At 46.0% G+C, this 14,138-nt stretch overlaps 3 protein-coding genes across 3 annotated transcripts; all 3 read left to right on the top strand.

The window, feature by feature from the left end:
- Nucleotides 1-1,532: 1,532 nt before the first annotated feature.
- LACBIDRAFT_325508 (uncharacterized protein) lies at nucleotides 1,533-2,434 on the top strand (the record flags this gene model as incomplete). Its single annotated transcript, XM_001879338.1, has 6 exons — nucleotides 1,533-1,577; nucleotides 1,673-1,699; nucleotides 1,833-1,875; nucleotides 2,095-2,122; nucleotides 2,176-2,265; nucleotides 2,356-2,434. 6 exons carry the CDS (start codon nucleotides 1,533-1,535, stop codon nucleotides 2,432-2,434), a joined length of 312 nt encoding a protein of 103 aa, XP_001879373.1.
- A 2,529-nt stretch (nucleotides 2,435-4,963) lies between these two features.
- LACBIDRAFT_317822 (uncharacterized protein) lies at nucleotides 4,964-5,381 on the top strand (the record flags this gene model as incomplete). Its single annotated transcript, XM_001879337.1, has 3 exons — nucleotides 4,964-5,034; nucleotides 5,120-5,182; nucleotides 5,252-5,381. The coding sequence occupies 3 exons, from the start codon at nucleotides 4,964-4,966 to the stop codon at nucleotides 5,379-5,381; spliced, it is 264 nt and encodes an 87-aa protein (XP_001879372.1).
- A 6,490-nt stretch (nucleotides 5,382-11,871) lies between these two features.
- LACBIDRAFT_317819 (uncharacterized protein) lies at nucleotides 11,872-12,339 on the top strand (the record flags this gene model as incomplete). Its single annotated transcript, XM_001879336.1, has 4 exons — nucleotides 11,872-11,936; nucleotides 11,994-12,095; nucleotides 12,153-12,253; nucleotides 12,311-12,339. The coding sequence occupies 4 exons, from the start codon at nucleotides 11,872-11,874 to the stop codon at nucleotides 12,337-12,339; spliced, it is 297 nt and encodes a 98-aa protein (XP_001879371.1).
- Between the last annotated feature and the right edge of the window lie 1,799 nt (nucleotides 12,340-14,138).

The following is a 14,138-nucleotide window of genomic DNA, read 5'->3' as shown; positions in this document are numbered from 1 at the left end:
CAACTAACAGTATTCATTCCCACGGTCCCACAGCCAGCTTTGCCATGGGCCAGGATTGAACCTGCAGCCGAAACTTCTCAGTTAATGTAAGCAGACCCTAGAATGCACAAAGGACCACCTAAGCCAAAAGGCAGAATAACTGAGAAGTTATATTCTCAGCCAGTGCATCCTATATATGATACAGTATGGGAACTGTAGTAATCATGCTATGATTACATAGGGCTTGCCAGGTTGTCTCATATTGAAGGTCAGGTTTGTCCAACCATCCTAATGCAAGTTCAGCATGATGTATGAGGTTCCTAGCCTGGACCGCCATGGATATACCATTATTGAGAAACTCGAGTATTTCTTTGTTGGTAATGGTGGACAAAGCATTGATTCCACCGAATTTCAGAAGGAAAATGTTTTCGAATAGTTGACGCCATGGAAGCAGAGCTGAGTCCCTGGGTGGAGCAACCAGAATCTTGATAGAAACAGAGTTCTGCTGGAACTGTTCTGAAGTGACATAGATGACAAGGCGTTCAGTTGCATCAAAATGACCAACAATCAGCCTCAACCAAGCTTTATAAGACTTCAGCAAAGACTTTCCTATATCAGAAAAATTGAGCCTCAATGGACAGTATAAGACTTCAAAAGAGACTTTCCTGTACCAACTGACCCTTCCACAGGAAAAGAAGACTGGATTGCCTCGAGTTCTTCATCAAGATACTCTTTGTGCTGTTTACTGTTCCTGTCATGTTCTTTGATCTGTTGGAGATGACAGGGGTCAACAAGGAGACTTTGGATGTTTTCCAAGTGTATCTGGAAAGCTCGGCCCATGCATAACCTTAAAAGCGCATATCCATATATATGGACGTTGTGCACATCAGGAAAACATAAGGGTTATCTTTGGTGTCTTTGTCTCTGGGAACCGAATCTTTGAGTGCTTTGTCTTTGTAAAAGCGGTCTTTCAAGATCTTTGTCTTTGGATGCGAATCTTTGGTATCTGACTTGGAGCTTTCACATCTTTGAGTCCATAGAGATTGTTACTGTTCGACATCCCATAGCTGTATATATTTATTGACATAAAATGTGGAAAGGGTGGGCCTGCGAACGCTGACAGTGAAACAGGATGTGAAAAAATCAAGCGGTGCCATAATGAACTTGCCGGGATGAGATATATTGTTGCTGATACCCTTCCACCAAGACCCGGGCATTTTTGACTGTCAACAAACATGCCTGCACAAGCGACTCGGTTCCATCGCCATTTGCATCAAGCAGGACGTTGTTGGATATTGAATGACAGAACGTGATGGAAAACGGCATTGTGCTGTTACATAAGTTAAGTCTGAGTGCCCGGCCCTCAAGAGAACGCGTACCCACGTGATGTTGGTTCAAAATCGTTGAAGAAAAATTTTCTTCCTCTTCATCAATCATGCTGCTGGCCTTGCGTTCATCGTTCCATCCACTCTCATAGCCGGCATAAAGAGACAAGTTATCCGGATGCAACACCCTGCTGACTCAACTGACTTCAACCTACGCTTCGTGACAACATGCAAAAATGCCGATTTTGGATTGGAAGCTGCAAACTTCGAGCGGTGGGTGACTATGGGATTGTGGACATCGTATTTTCTGAACCTGGGTGCATAGTTTATTCTGCTCAACTCAATACCGCTTATTGACGATTGTACAGCATCTATGTCCTGACAACTGTTACTGGGTATGTCGTGTCGTCAAATCCAGTGCAACGGTCACTACGCCGTCTTCCCAACGTTTCCACCTACAGCTGCAAGTTCACTTAACCCGTACGTCTCATTTACATGTCATTGCGCCCCACTATATCTCATCAGTAGCACTGCCTCATCTACCCCATCCCTCCTGACTTCCTCGCCCTCCGTAAGTCACCACACGCACCATTACCCATTTATACTCCTCTCACCACACCTCTTCCAGCTCTCCAAACCCCCTCGCTTCCTTTGTATCAAGCCACACCCAGTGCAGAAACCTCCCCGTCGTCAGGGGGCACCGTCATCGTGTCCTTCGTTCTCCGTGCACTCCTCACAGCCGGGGTCATTATCTCCCTCTGAGAATTGCATGTGCCCTGATTCGGCATAGGCATACTCTCAGGCTTCCATCCGGCTGCGTGAGTTGCCTTGTTCCGCTCGTAGTTGAATAAGACTGACTCAATTCTTCTAGTCTGTGTAATATCAAGCTTGATACTCGACACGCTTCGGACAGGACTACTTCGAGACCTTTCGTTCTTCCTGGTGGCAAGCCTGCATACCTGTAAACCTATTGTCCACTCGAGTATTTGAGGTTGCGTATTTCTATCTCTGTTCGTTTTTTGAAACACAAAGTGCTCATATTGATTTACAGACCTATTACCTACGTGAATGTCCAATCACCATCACCAGTATCCCACATCTTTAGCCAGACCGTTGAAACAGGCTCCTGAGTGCACTGACAAGGAAGTTATGTGTAGGGGCATGATGGGTTGGATAGATAGAGAGATGAAGATGGTTTATATCTCAGACGTCATGGTATTTACTGTTTATACGTTACTTGAATAAGATTGATTTTAGTGCATCTGTGGTATGATAAGCATGAGTGAAAGACTTGTAAAGATATCATACAAAGCCAAAGATGGTCTTTGGAAAGCTCTATGTTCGTCTTTGAAAGATTCTCAATGGTCCCTCAAAGATGACCACATCTTTGAAAGAAATTGTACCTGTCTCCCGAAAGACGTGGGGTCTCTATGTCTTTGAAGTCTTTAGGTCTTTCCAAAGACCCCAAAGATCCTCAAAGACGACCCTCATGTTTTCCTGATGCACATTCTTGTTGAAAACATCATGGCGACCAGAATCCCTTCCACTGCACACCTCAGCCAATATTCAGGAACCTGCCAATTCAAGTTACCTCAAAGATGTCCTATTGGCCAATGCAATTGTTGGTGCAATCTATGCCATCATACAACCCAATCTTTTTGAGTCCAGTTTAGCCGCCTTCGAGAAGCTTGCTGATCATGCCAAGGCATTGGATGATCCTGTCAATATTGCTCTTTGTGTTTGGGCCACTCCTTTCACTGGTCTTTCAGTCATCCTGAACCAAGAGACGATTGATCACCAAGATCTAAAGGGGTATAGGGAGTCTTTTGACTTGTTGCTTACCATCAGAAACTACACAGGAGGCCAGTGTCACTTACCTGGGCTTGGGTTTACAGTGGCGATTAAAAGTATTGCACACAGTAGTACAATGAATACCAATCCTTTGGGCAATTTCTGCATTGCCCAGGGAGAGCTTCTTGAAGTCAACAACTCAAGCAACTTTGGTGGGGGATGTGTATACCATAGCTGTAGTAAGGGTGTGCAATGATTTTTTGACAGATCGGTTGCTTCAACCTTGTATAAATAATCAGGAAGTGTTTCGAAAACACATGAGCAAAAGTATTGCACATGTTTTCAGCAATAAACTGCACATAGTTGGGCTGGAAGTCATTAATTTTGATGAAACTCATTTTTATTATGGAGTCTACATATATTGCTACCTACAACACACACTTTACCTGACATTAAAGCCTTAATTCATTCGCATGGGAGACGCAATGCAGTCACATGGGTAGAAGGCAACTCCGATGACTATGGCATGGACAGCGAGGTGGAATGGCCAACAAGGCTGTTGAATCTCAGGAGGGATGCACAGAACAGTGGAGGAGCGCCATCGAGCGGTCGAGAAGTGGATCTGGATCTAAAATTCATTGCTCATTCTTTTGGCAAATTGCACTTGGTAATCATTCCAAACCCTCTCCGTGCTCCCCCAATAATTACTTTTCCAGTCTTATCTCAGTGAATGTCCCCGCATTCCATAAAAATCGGGCAACATGATTACTAAGTGGAGCTGGATCCTCAAACGATACACCCCATTCACGCACTGGTCGATCTCTCCCCAGCCGACCCCGGTGTCTGTCCGATGAGCAAGACGTCTTTTGGAGGCTGCACGCCAGACTGCCCACTTTCCAGGCTCTCGTGGCCATCCGGACGCACGCACACACACGCGCGAATTAGGGAGACTGCTGGAATCCTGCTTGCACACAGCCGCGGATAACCACCATCCTTACACTAGAGTTAGCCCCGCTTACCTTGTGCTGCTCTTTTTTTTTGGTCCCTGGGGCTTAGAGGACGCCATGTGAGACGAATGGTTTATACTACAGCATTCTCTAGGGCCGAGTGACAGACTTACATCATTTGACCAATCTCTAACGTGAAAATGAAGGAAAACCAAACCGAACCACACTGAACTAATTATAAGCAACACAACGTCATCGATTCAAATCGAGCTGGACCCTTCTCGCGCTCGACACTATTGAACCACTACTCGTCAAATTCCTCTGCAACAATCTGAAACCCCGACGCACTCCAGAGAAAATTGCCAGGCGAATGTGCTTCGTTGCGCAAACCGACTCCCCAACCCCACACCAAATCACAACACGTGCACGCCTCAGCACTTTTTCTCCATTACTCCCATCTTGCTCCCGCAGCCTCTCCGTCGCCCTCCTCTTCCCCACCACATTACTATCTCGCGCCGTCTCCACGATACTTCCACCAAACGATCTCCCGGCCAGCCGGCGTTGGTCACCTCTCTGGCTTCAGTCCCTCTACATTGCACACTCTCACCTCGTTAAGGGAGAAGACCAGAGGTCGTCGATGGGTATTATGACTGTTGTATGCGGCTTTCCATGTGACGGCATTTGTGCTAGGATCTAGTAAGAACCCCCTTTGCGTTGGTGAAGAATCTCAGTTGATTGTATGCGACGTTCGTGCGCCGTTCAGTCACAGGGCTATGCACGCTTGGTGGTCTTTGGTTTACAGGACACATCCCGGGTGAAGATAGTTGTTTTTAAGAGGTAGGGCCCTTATTTTGTTCAATTCTTTGGTGTATGCTGACTATATGCGTTGAAATTTAGCTTCAGCACCCCACCTTGCACCACATGCAGTCAAGTCAGAGAACAAGTATGAGGGGAAGGCATTCGAAGCCGAGATTGCTGAGATATGGGGGAAAGTGAGTCCGTAATTCTGGGGCATACGCGGTTTGCTCACTCCACATTCCATCCAACACCTTCTCGGTAGAGAGACCTTTAAATAAGTGACGAGAAATTATCTCATATGAAGACGGCACGAGAAACAGGCAGACAAGGCCGTGAGAAATGGTACATATGTTTTCGGAAGCTTAATGACTGATGTTATAACGAAGGCTAACTACCAGTCATTTCTGCTAGCTGGCACTGGCACCTGCAAATGTGGTTCGTGAAGTGTAACGCTGTTTATCCTCATTCCAGAAATCTTTACTTTACGACGTCCCTTGAACGTAACAAACTCATTATTGCCGCCACCTCAAATCACGCTTGAAATTTTCAGTAATAGCGCTGGAGAAAGACAGGAAAGGACTGGGAAGTAACAGAGGCGGATTGGTGGCGGGACAAAAAAATAAACAGTACGTTCCATCATTTCGAACGATACTTTCTCATAACTCTTGTTTACGTAGTGGCACGCATCGTACTTGGTCCTTAAGCAAGCTCCATTTCCTCATCAACACTCCCCGCTCTCTGGTCGCCTCGCTCAGGCCAGTGACTGTTTTAGTACGTCACCTCAACTGCTCGCGCTTAAATGTTCTCACTGACTCTGTTTTTCAAGTACCCAACATGTCGTAGAACCCGCGTCTTGTGGTAAGTCGTCTTTCTTTCACCTTTTCCGTTCTTTTCTGACTTGGCGATTTCGGTTGCGCCATTCAATTTGGCTCGCTTAGGTCTCCGGCGCACTCTATGCAGCTCCTTGCCATTCTCAGTCACTTTTGCTCATCGGCCAAGTCTCGGAACGGATTTTCAAAGTCTCGATTTCACTCGATTCCATTCAATATGCTCAGACACTTAGTTTCTGTCTGGATTGATGTGGTTTGGTCGCACTGTCCACCTGCAATTCGCTCTCGTTAGGTAGGATTAGATTATTAGATAGATTCGGTTAGACGGCTATAGATGCGGCTGGGTTTAAAATCCAGCCAAACTTGTAAAAGTCTCTATTGTCGAGGCTTTGTATGTAGCGCGCTGATGCTAAGATGTAAGAGAACACGAAAATTCAATTTTAACTGTGATTCAGTTGAACATCCGAATTTCCGTGGGTTGGGGGAAAGCTTTTGAAAATTCTCGTGCACTTGGATCCAAAACACGTCGCGCTGATCTCAAATGAAATTGTAGAATTCAAAATTGATACTTGTTCAACGGATATAAAAATCATATCAGATGAGATGAGGAAACAAGTATATTTGCAATTTGAATTGACTCGAGAATTACGAAAGCTTTGAGTGTGCCGGTGTGAATCCTGGTTTCCGAGCCCCATGTGAAGGGTCTGAGAAGACAACAAGACTATACCACCATGCGCAGCTCACCACAGTCGTGTTTCTTCGAAGACACGACTCCCCAACGAGAGCAAGCTAAGTTCAGAAGAAATGGGATAAAAATAGATTGATCATCTCAGATTGATCGTTTGTTCCATAACGGAACAAGGTAAGTGGAAATTTTATAACTTCCACTTCTTCCTGTACGCCGACATTGACTCTTCAATGATAGAAACACGAGAAGCGGAACCAGTGCTGGACATGAACAGAGGTAAGATTGACTCGATTTTCCTCCAATAGTCCATGAACACCCTTGATTTCCAGCGCCCTTGTGCTGCAACCAAATCAGGCGCCACACCCATGAGGAGAAGATGTGTTGCACCACCGATGCGGAAGCCATGACCTGGCATATCAGGCATTCCAGCAGCAACCCAGATTTCGTTACATCGTGTCATGAACCATCCTTTGGTCATTGGCGACCATCCTCCGTCGGCTGTTTCGAATGAAAATAACGGTGCGTGAGATGGTATAGCTTTGCTGCATGAAAGATGGTGTTTAAGAGCTTTAATAGGACACGATGGATCATTGCGTGCTGTGATGGATATGCTTGCGCCTTCACGAAGCGTCGTCTTAGTCCATGGTATCTGACAGGTGCCGTATTCTGTGCCATTTGACAGGACATTGAAGATTAACGATGTCGAATGTGCAACGTGTTTAATAGGATCAAATAGATTTGTGCTCGGGATAACGAGCTCTCCGAGACGACAGCAGCACCAGAAGGCGACGCATGCAATAGCCCAGACTGCTGCGTCGAATGCATTGGATAAATCCAGGCCATTGCGCAACGCGTAAAGATGTTCAATGGTAACAGGAGGACGCTTGGCCCGTTTGGATGAAATAGGTATGAGCTTCTGAGCACCTTTCTTTGCACGGGATAAGATGTCACATCCATTCCACAGAGCACCGTTGATTGTATGCCAGAAGTGAAGACCAGAAAGCCAGTTGTCGATCGTACTCGACGATACTTTGCCGGCATGAAAGGCGATGAAGGAGGCGAGCAATGGCTCGGATGCAGGCATTCGGTCGACCTCCGTGACGTTAATAGTATCACAGTACTGCGTGAAGCGTAGTAAACCCGCTGCATATCCATCTCGGGTCGCTTGGTCGAGAGAGAACGCCATCACTTCAAAAAGACGTGTAAGATGTGACTCCGGTAGCGCCTTCAACATGTCCTCCCGGAAAATCTGTGAGTGAGGTGAGGTCCACTTGAGTAGTCTTTCTCCTGCGATGACGTGAGGACGGAATAAAGAAGGGACTATTTCATTGCCCTTCCGAGGCTTTCTAGGCCTCCTTGTACGAGCTTGTGATTGAGGCAAAGATAAGGTGCAGGTGTCCATTAAGGACGAAAACTGTGATAATTCTGAACGTACGTCTACGTTTTTGAGACAGTCGGATAAAGTAGAATGACTAGTAGACATGAGAGAAGTATTCGGCAATCGAAGGAGATATGGAATAGGGAACAGTCACTCGATGTTCGAGAGGGGGAAGGATACCTCGAGATATGGGGTCTGCCAAATTTGTGGATGATTCTACATATAAAAGAGAAATGGAAAGATCACGTTGTTCGAAGATGGCTTCTGCACGACGAATGCATGAGTTGGTCTCTTGGTTCCTTGACCATCCTTTCTGGAAGGCACCAATGACTCCTTCGTTATCACTGCGAATCAGAACATCAAGATGAGAGAGATGCATTTCGTAGAGAAGCGTGATGATGAGCTCAACGGCTACCGCTTCGAGCCATCCTATGTCTCGTCCGGGAGCCTTCCATGCTGGAAAGGTCTTCCATGCATCCCACGAGTTGTTGATTAGCAAACCGATTCCCCAGTCTGTTGAGGCATCAACCCAAATATTGAGGTCAGACATAGGAGGACGCGAAGCGAGTGAACGAATGATGGACGGCTTGGAAAGTTGAGTGAACCACCATTTAAGGTCTGAAATGACGGAAGGAGGAGGAAATCTTGGGGCGAAGTCGCTAGTGAAGGTCAAGAGCCACCAAATGATATTGTTGAGATATGCTCTGCCACGCGAATAGACAAAGGTGATGTGTGATAGCGAGCCGTGCAGAGATTGTATGTCTTTTTTGAAGAACTGACGTGATAAGGGGGAGTCCTGCAAAACGGAGATAACTTTAGCAAGATGTTTTTCGCATTTGGTTTTAGTGAGATAGACGGCCTTCGAGATAAGGTCCCATTCAAAACCAACATAAGAAAAAATATCTCCAAAGGGGGAACCCTTTGTTGTATGCCATGGAATCCCGAGTGGGGCAATCATGGCTTTGATATAATCAAGATCATAATCATAACGATAGACAGTGCCGTCAGAAGTTCCAGAAAATAGGCCGGCCTTGTTCGCATAACGAAAAGCATTGAAATCATCAACCCATTTGATAACAGGCCCAACGCGAAGACTATGCCAGATGTCAACCATCGCATCTGCAACCTCTCCTTGTAAACCTGAAGCAGAGGCGAGGCCAAATGGTACATTGTGATCGATGTAAAACAAACCCTTGAATTCAACAATCAGGTACCACTTGGAAGCAGGGCTGACTGGAACTGTGCGATACGCCCCTTCTACATCAAGGGTGCACGCCTGTGTTCCTGGAGGCGCCGCCGAGACCTACACACTCGCATAAGCCATGACTAACAGATGAGCGAAAAACATGAGAAAACATTTGTCCCAAGTCATCCATGTCCTTCAAGCAGCTAAGAGTTGTGAACTCCGCCGCGAAGAACTTCTGAACGAGACTCAAATAAGAAAGGGATATAGATATATGAAATAACAGAGAAAATGATAGATATGATGGGAAACATACAATTTTGGCGCACTCAGACGCCGTGCCCCATCGAGTTGGGTACTCCTCTGAGTTTATGTCATCGTTAACAGAAAAACCCAGGTTTCCCCGATATGAGAGATTACGACAGCAACGATATTTATCAGGACCGCCGGCTTCACCAGGCTTGACGACAACTTGAATAGGTGATGAACGAAACAGCCTGATTTTGGCTTCTAGTTCTTTTTGAGTGAACGGACCCGAGAGGCGTCCGAGTTTGAGTTCGTCAAAGATGTATTCTTGGATAATATGATCATAAGGGGAAACAGAGGCGAGATTGCCAGGAGTAAAAGATGTATCAAGATCGGCAATATTTCCGAGTGGGAAGCCATGAGTCAGTTTGAAGGGAAGTTCTGGATAACGATTGAGGATTTGTGCTTTTGAGAGATAGGCGTGGAAAGCGTCCGCGCTATAGGGAGTCCTGATCTTAGAGTAGTCAGGGTCGAAGTCATGAGGCGAAAATTCGAGATGAAGATTGTCAAAGTACGGTAAGCGATCGTTGATTGTGAGATCTGGATTGAATGAGAGATGTTCGAGCAAATCATGGAGTGATAACGAGCGCAAGTGAGCTGAGAGATGAATTGATGAAGTTGTAGAGTCGAGCTTAGATACATTTGTGAGAGCAGGCGCCATGATCAGAAGCGCCGCAGAAGGAACAGATGTGATGGTCCGAATGGGACTTGGAGCAGATAGAGAGCCTATTGAGATTGTAGGCGATACAGATGATGCCTCCGTCGCTTCGTCGCACGAGCTTCCGATTATCATATTTCGCTGTCGTCTGTTTGCCTGCCTGCGTGATCGACTCCTGGCATGACGCGAAGCGATGTTCTCATTGACAAATGAGACAGATGGGAGTATTGGCAAAGGAAGTGCCAGAGGACCGAAAGGAATGATTGCTCGAACTCGCGGCGGCACTCTCAGTACAGCCCCCGGCCTGACGAGACGAGGACTCTGCATCACGGTGATGATAAGGCGCATAACGCGACTTGCCTTTCCAAGAAGAGGATGAGGGGCCGTTGGGATTCGATTCCATGTCAGGTAAGGGCCTTGCTGCCAAAATTTCTGCTTGTAGAACCTCGAGCTTGATGGCTTCAAAGCGGCGCCTATAAGAATCCTCATCGTGAGGGCTTGGTGTTAGATTGTATTTTGTACGAGTTTCAATATCAAATTTGAGGATAGCGGCGAAGTTGCGCTTGAGGTTGTCTTGTTCAGCTAGAAATTCGTGGTGCTTCTTCCATCGAATGGCTGAATCCTTATCGCCGTGAGTCTCAACGAAACGGTGATATCGAGTCCAGGCTTCATGCCAATCGCCAATATCCATGGAGTCTTCTCCCTGGAAATATTTGATGTCTATTATATGCCGCTTCAGACTGGTAAGCCTATTAATAACCGTTTTCTGAGGAATAGAAGCTTCGCTTGTATGTAGAGTATTCGTCGTGGCCGTGGTAAAAAGAGATAAAGGGATGTGAGAACCATTCTCAGCAAGGGAAATAATGAATGGATGAATGCCGTAGCCCGTGTTGGAAGTAGAGACTGCCGAGGTCGTCTCGTTTGTGACCAAGAAAAGAAGCTTGGGAGTCACGGCGATGACATCGGGAGGGGGTTTATTTTTCAGAGTGTTAGTTAGTGTGTCGCGAACAATTTTTTGCGAAGCAGGAGATATAGCTTGCAACGCCGCATATATCTGCGTCATTCTGGGGGCAGACGGCCCAGAGGGAGGAGTCTTTGGGCGATTAATGTCTTCCTCTGGTGTAACACGAGGGTCGGTCGGGTTGTTGGTAGTGTCGACGGGGTCAATTACAACATTGGACATATCAGAGGGGACATCTTTATTAGCAGCGCCAGCAGGGGGACGTGAAGTGTCAAGTTCAGTCATTTTGAGTTTTAATGAATTAAAATGAGATCGAAAAAATTCCGCGAAGGTTAGAATTCGCGGGGGGAAGTAGGAATGAAAGAGAAGAAGGCAAGGATTTCATTGCCTCTCGAATGACTATATCCTCGCAGCGCACAGACCTCAGAAGGCTGTCAACACCACGGAACGTGGTGAAGCGGACATCACCGCATTGCGCTTACAAAGCCCCTGCTTGAGTTGTTTCGAGCTCGCAAGCTCACTCTCCAACTCGAGCCTCAACCAAATCTAATTTTTTAAATTTGGCTCGACCTGGTTCGACCTGCTTAGCCCTCATTTTCACTGGGCTCTAACAATCATATCGCTCTCTAGGAGGTCTCAAGCCAAGTGTTGTGATTTCGGAGTTCGAATCACACCCAAATCACGGTTGCGCGCCAACACTTGTCCTGCAAATCACACCGAATCACACTTTTTGCAGTCCCTCCCACGCCAAATCACACTTTTTTCCAGGACAAGTCACAAAACGGACCCGCCAAATCACAGTTTGGATCACACTTTTTGGCGGATGGGAGACCTGACTTGTCCTGAAATCACACCTCCCACCCAACACTTGTCCTGGACCCTGACTGTTTTCTCGTGCGCTAATTCCCTTTCCGTTCAAGCCGACGCTCGTACTTACATAGCTGTCCTCTCCCTTTACCTTGTAAAATAGACTACCAGGTAGAAGCCTCGTAAATCAAATACATGAACTGCACCTCCATTCAGCTCCATGTGCACAAGCTATTTTCGGCATCAAGGTTTGGCAAGTCCACCCACAAGAAATGGATTTACTCTGTGAGTTCTGGCTCGAATTTGATGATCTTGGGCTTTACTTGACGGTGACTACTACAGGAAGTGCCTCCCGAGCTTACGAAATGGAACGCCGATCCGTTCAATTTTGGCATTTGGTTTTGTGGTGAAAGGATGCCCACAAACAGAAATTGAGCTAGAAAAGTAAGTTCTTGCTCGTATTCTGCGCCCCCGGGCTCTATTTGACCGAAATCGCTTCAGGAACCACCTCCCAAGTTTTGGGAATATGGCACCCAGCCGTTCGAAGTCGGCGTGCGGTTTTGTGGCAAATAAGGTCCATTGCCAGAAATTGAGGCTTACAGGTAGGTTCTTACTCGATTTTTACGTTCTTGGGTTCTACTGAACCGAAATTGCTCTAGGAACAACCCCCCGAGTTTTCGAAACGTAATGCGTAACCGTTCAAAGTCGGCGCTCGGTTTTGCGGAGAAATGAGGTCTATTACTAGAAATTGGGGCTTGCAGGTAAGTTCTTATTCAAATTTCACGTTCTTGGGCTCTACTTGACCGAAATTGCTTCAAGAACAACCTCCCGAGTCTGCAAAACATAGCGCCTAACCGTTCAAAGTCGGTGCTTGGTTCTGCGGAGGATTAAGGTCTCTTACTCCAGAAATTGAGGTCACAGGTAAGTTCTTGGTCAATTTTTACGTTCTTGGGTTTCATTTGACCGAAATTGCTTTAGGAACAACCTCCCAAGTTTTCAAAACATGCAACCCAACCGTTCAAAGTCGGCGTTCGGTTTTGTGGGGAAATGAGGTCCATTACTAGAAATTGAGGCTTGCAGGTAATTTCTTACTCAAATTTTACGTTCTTGGGCTTTAATTGACCGAAATTGCTCCAGGAACAACCTCCCAAGTTTGCGAAACATGGCGCCTAACCGTTCAAATTCGGTGTTTGGTTCTGCAGGGCAATAAAGTCTCTTACCCTAGAAATTGAGGCTCACAGGTAAGTTCTTGCTCAATTTTTACGTTCTTGGATTTCACTTGACCGAAATTGCTTTAGGAACAACTTCCCGAGTTTTCGAAACATAGCGCCCAACCGTTCAAAGTTGGTGTTTGGTTTTGCGGAGAAATGAGGGCTATCACCAGAAATTAAGGCTTGCAGGTAAGTTCTTACTCAAATTTTGCATTCTTGGGCTCTACTTAACCAAATTTGCTTCAGGAACAACCTCCCAAGTTTTAAAAACAATAGTGCCTGACTGTTTAAAGTCGGTGTTTGGTTCTGCAGGGCAGTAAGGTCTCTTACCCTAGAAATTGAAGCTCACAGGTAAGTTCTTGCTCAATTTTTACGTTCTTGGGTTTCACTTGACCGAAATTGCTTTAGGAACAACCTCCCGAGTTTTCGAAACATAGCGTCTAACCGTTCAAAGTCGGCGCTCGGTTCTGCGGAGAAATGAGATCTATTACGAGAATTGAGCTAACAAAGTAAGTTTTTACCCGTATTTTATGTTCTTGAAATCTGCTTAACCGGAATTTCTTCAGGAACAACGGCCCGAGCTTGCAAAACTCGGCGTTTAATTCTGCGAAGGAATAAGGTCTCTTAGCAGAAATTGAGGCTAACAAGTATGTTCTTCCTCAATTTCTACGTTCTAAGGGTCTACTTGACGGAAATCGCTTTAGGAACGACCTCCCAAATTCGCAAAACATAGCGGCCAACCGTTCAATCTCAGCGTTCGATTCTGTGGATGAATGAGGGCTATTACCCCAGAAATTGAGGCTAACGGGTAAGTTCTTGTTCGATTTTTACGTTCTTGGGCTCTACTTGATGGAAATTGCATCAGAAACAACCTCCTGATTTTACAGAGCATGGCACCCAGCCATTCAAACCAGGTGTTTGTTTCTGTGGTGAAGTAAGGTATTTTGTCCATTTTTCGTGGTACTGAGCAATGAGAATTGTTACACCAGTCATGTATGCCTATAAAGGCCCAACAATAAGATTGATTTTAGAGTACCATACACATCTACATGATGGGGATTATTTTAGGAAAGTAGCATATATACTTGTATGAATGTCAACCCCATCGCTAGGCCAATATGAACAAGAGAGGCAAGGCCGACTAGTACCCACTGAGGTCGATGGCATTCGTTGTCATTGTTGGAAGACATTTACGGTCGCTTTGTGATGTGAGGGTGTGATTGAGTGGGTTAGGATGCTAAGCGTTCACGGCTGTAGAGACATTGGGCACTCACCA

Source organism: Laccaria bicolor, genomic scaffold, assembly GCF_000143565.1.
Source record: "Laccaria bicolor S238N-H82 LACBIscaffold_8 genomic scaffold, whole genome shotgun sequence".
Classification (NCBI taxonomy): domain Eukaryota; kingdom Fungi; phylum Basidiomycota; class Agaricomycetes; order Agaricales; family Hydnangiaceae; genus Laccaria; species Laccaria bicolor.
The sequence above is the reverse complement of the archived record's forward strand: the minus strand, read 5'-3'. Positions and strand labels throughout refer to the sequence as shown.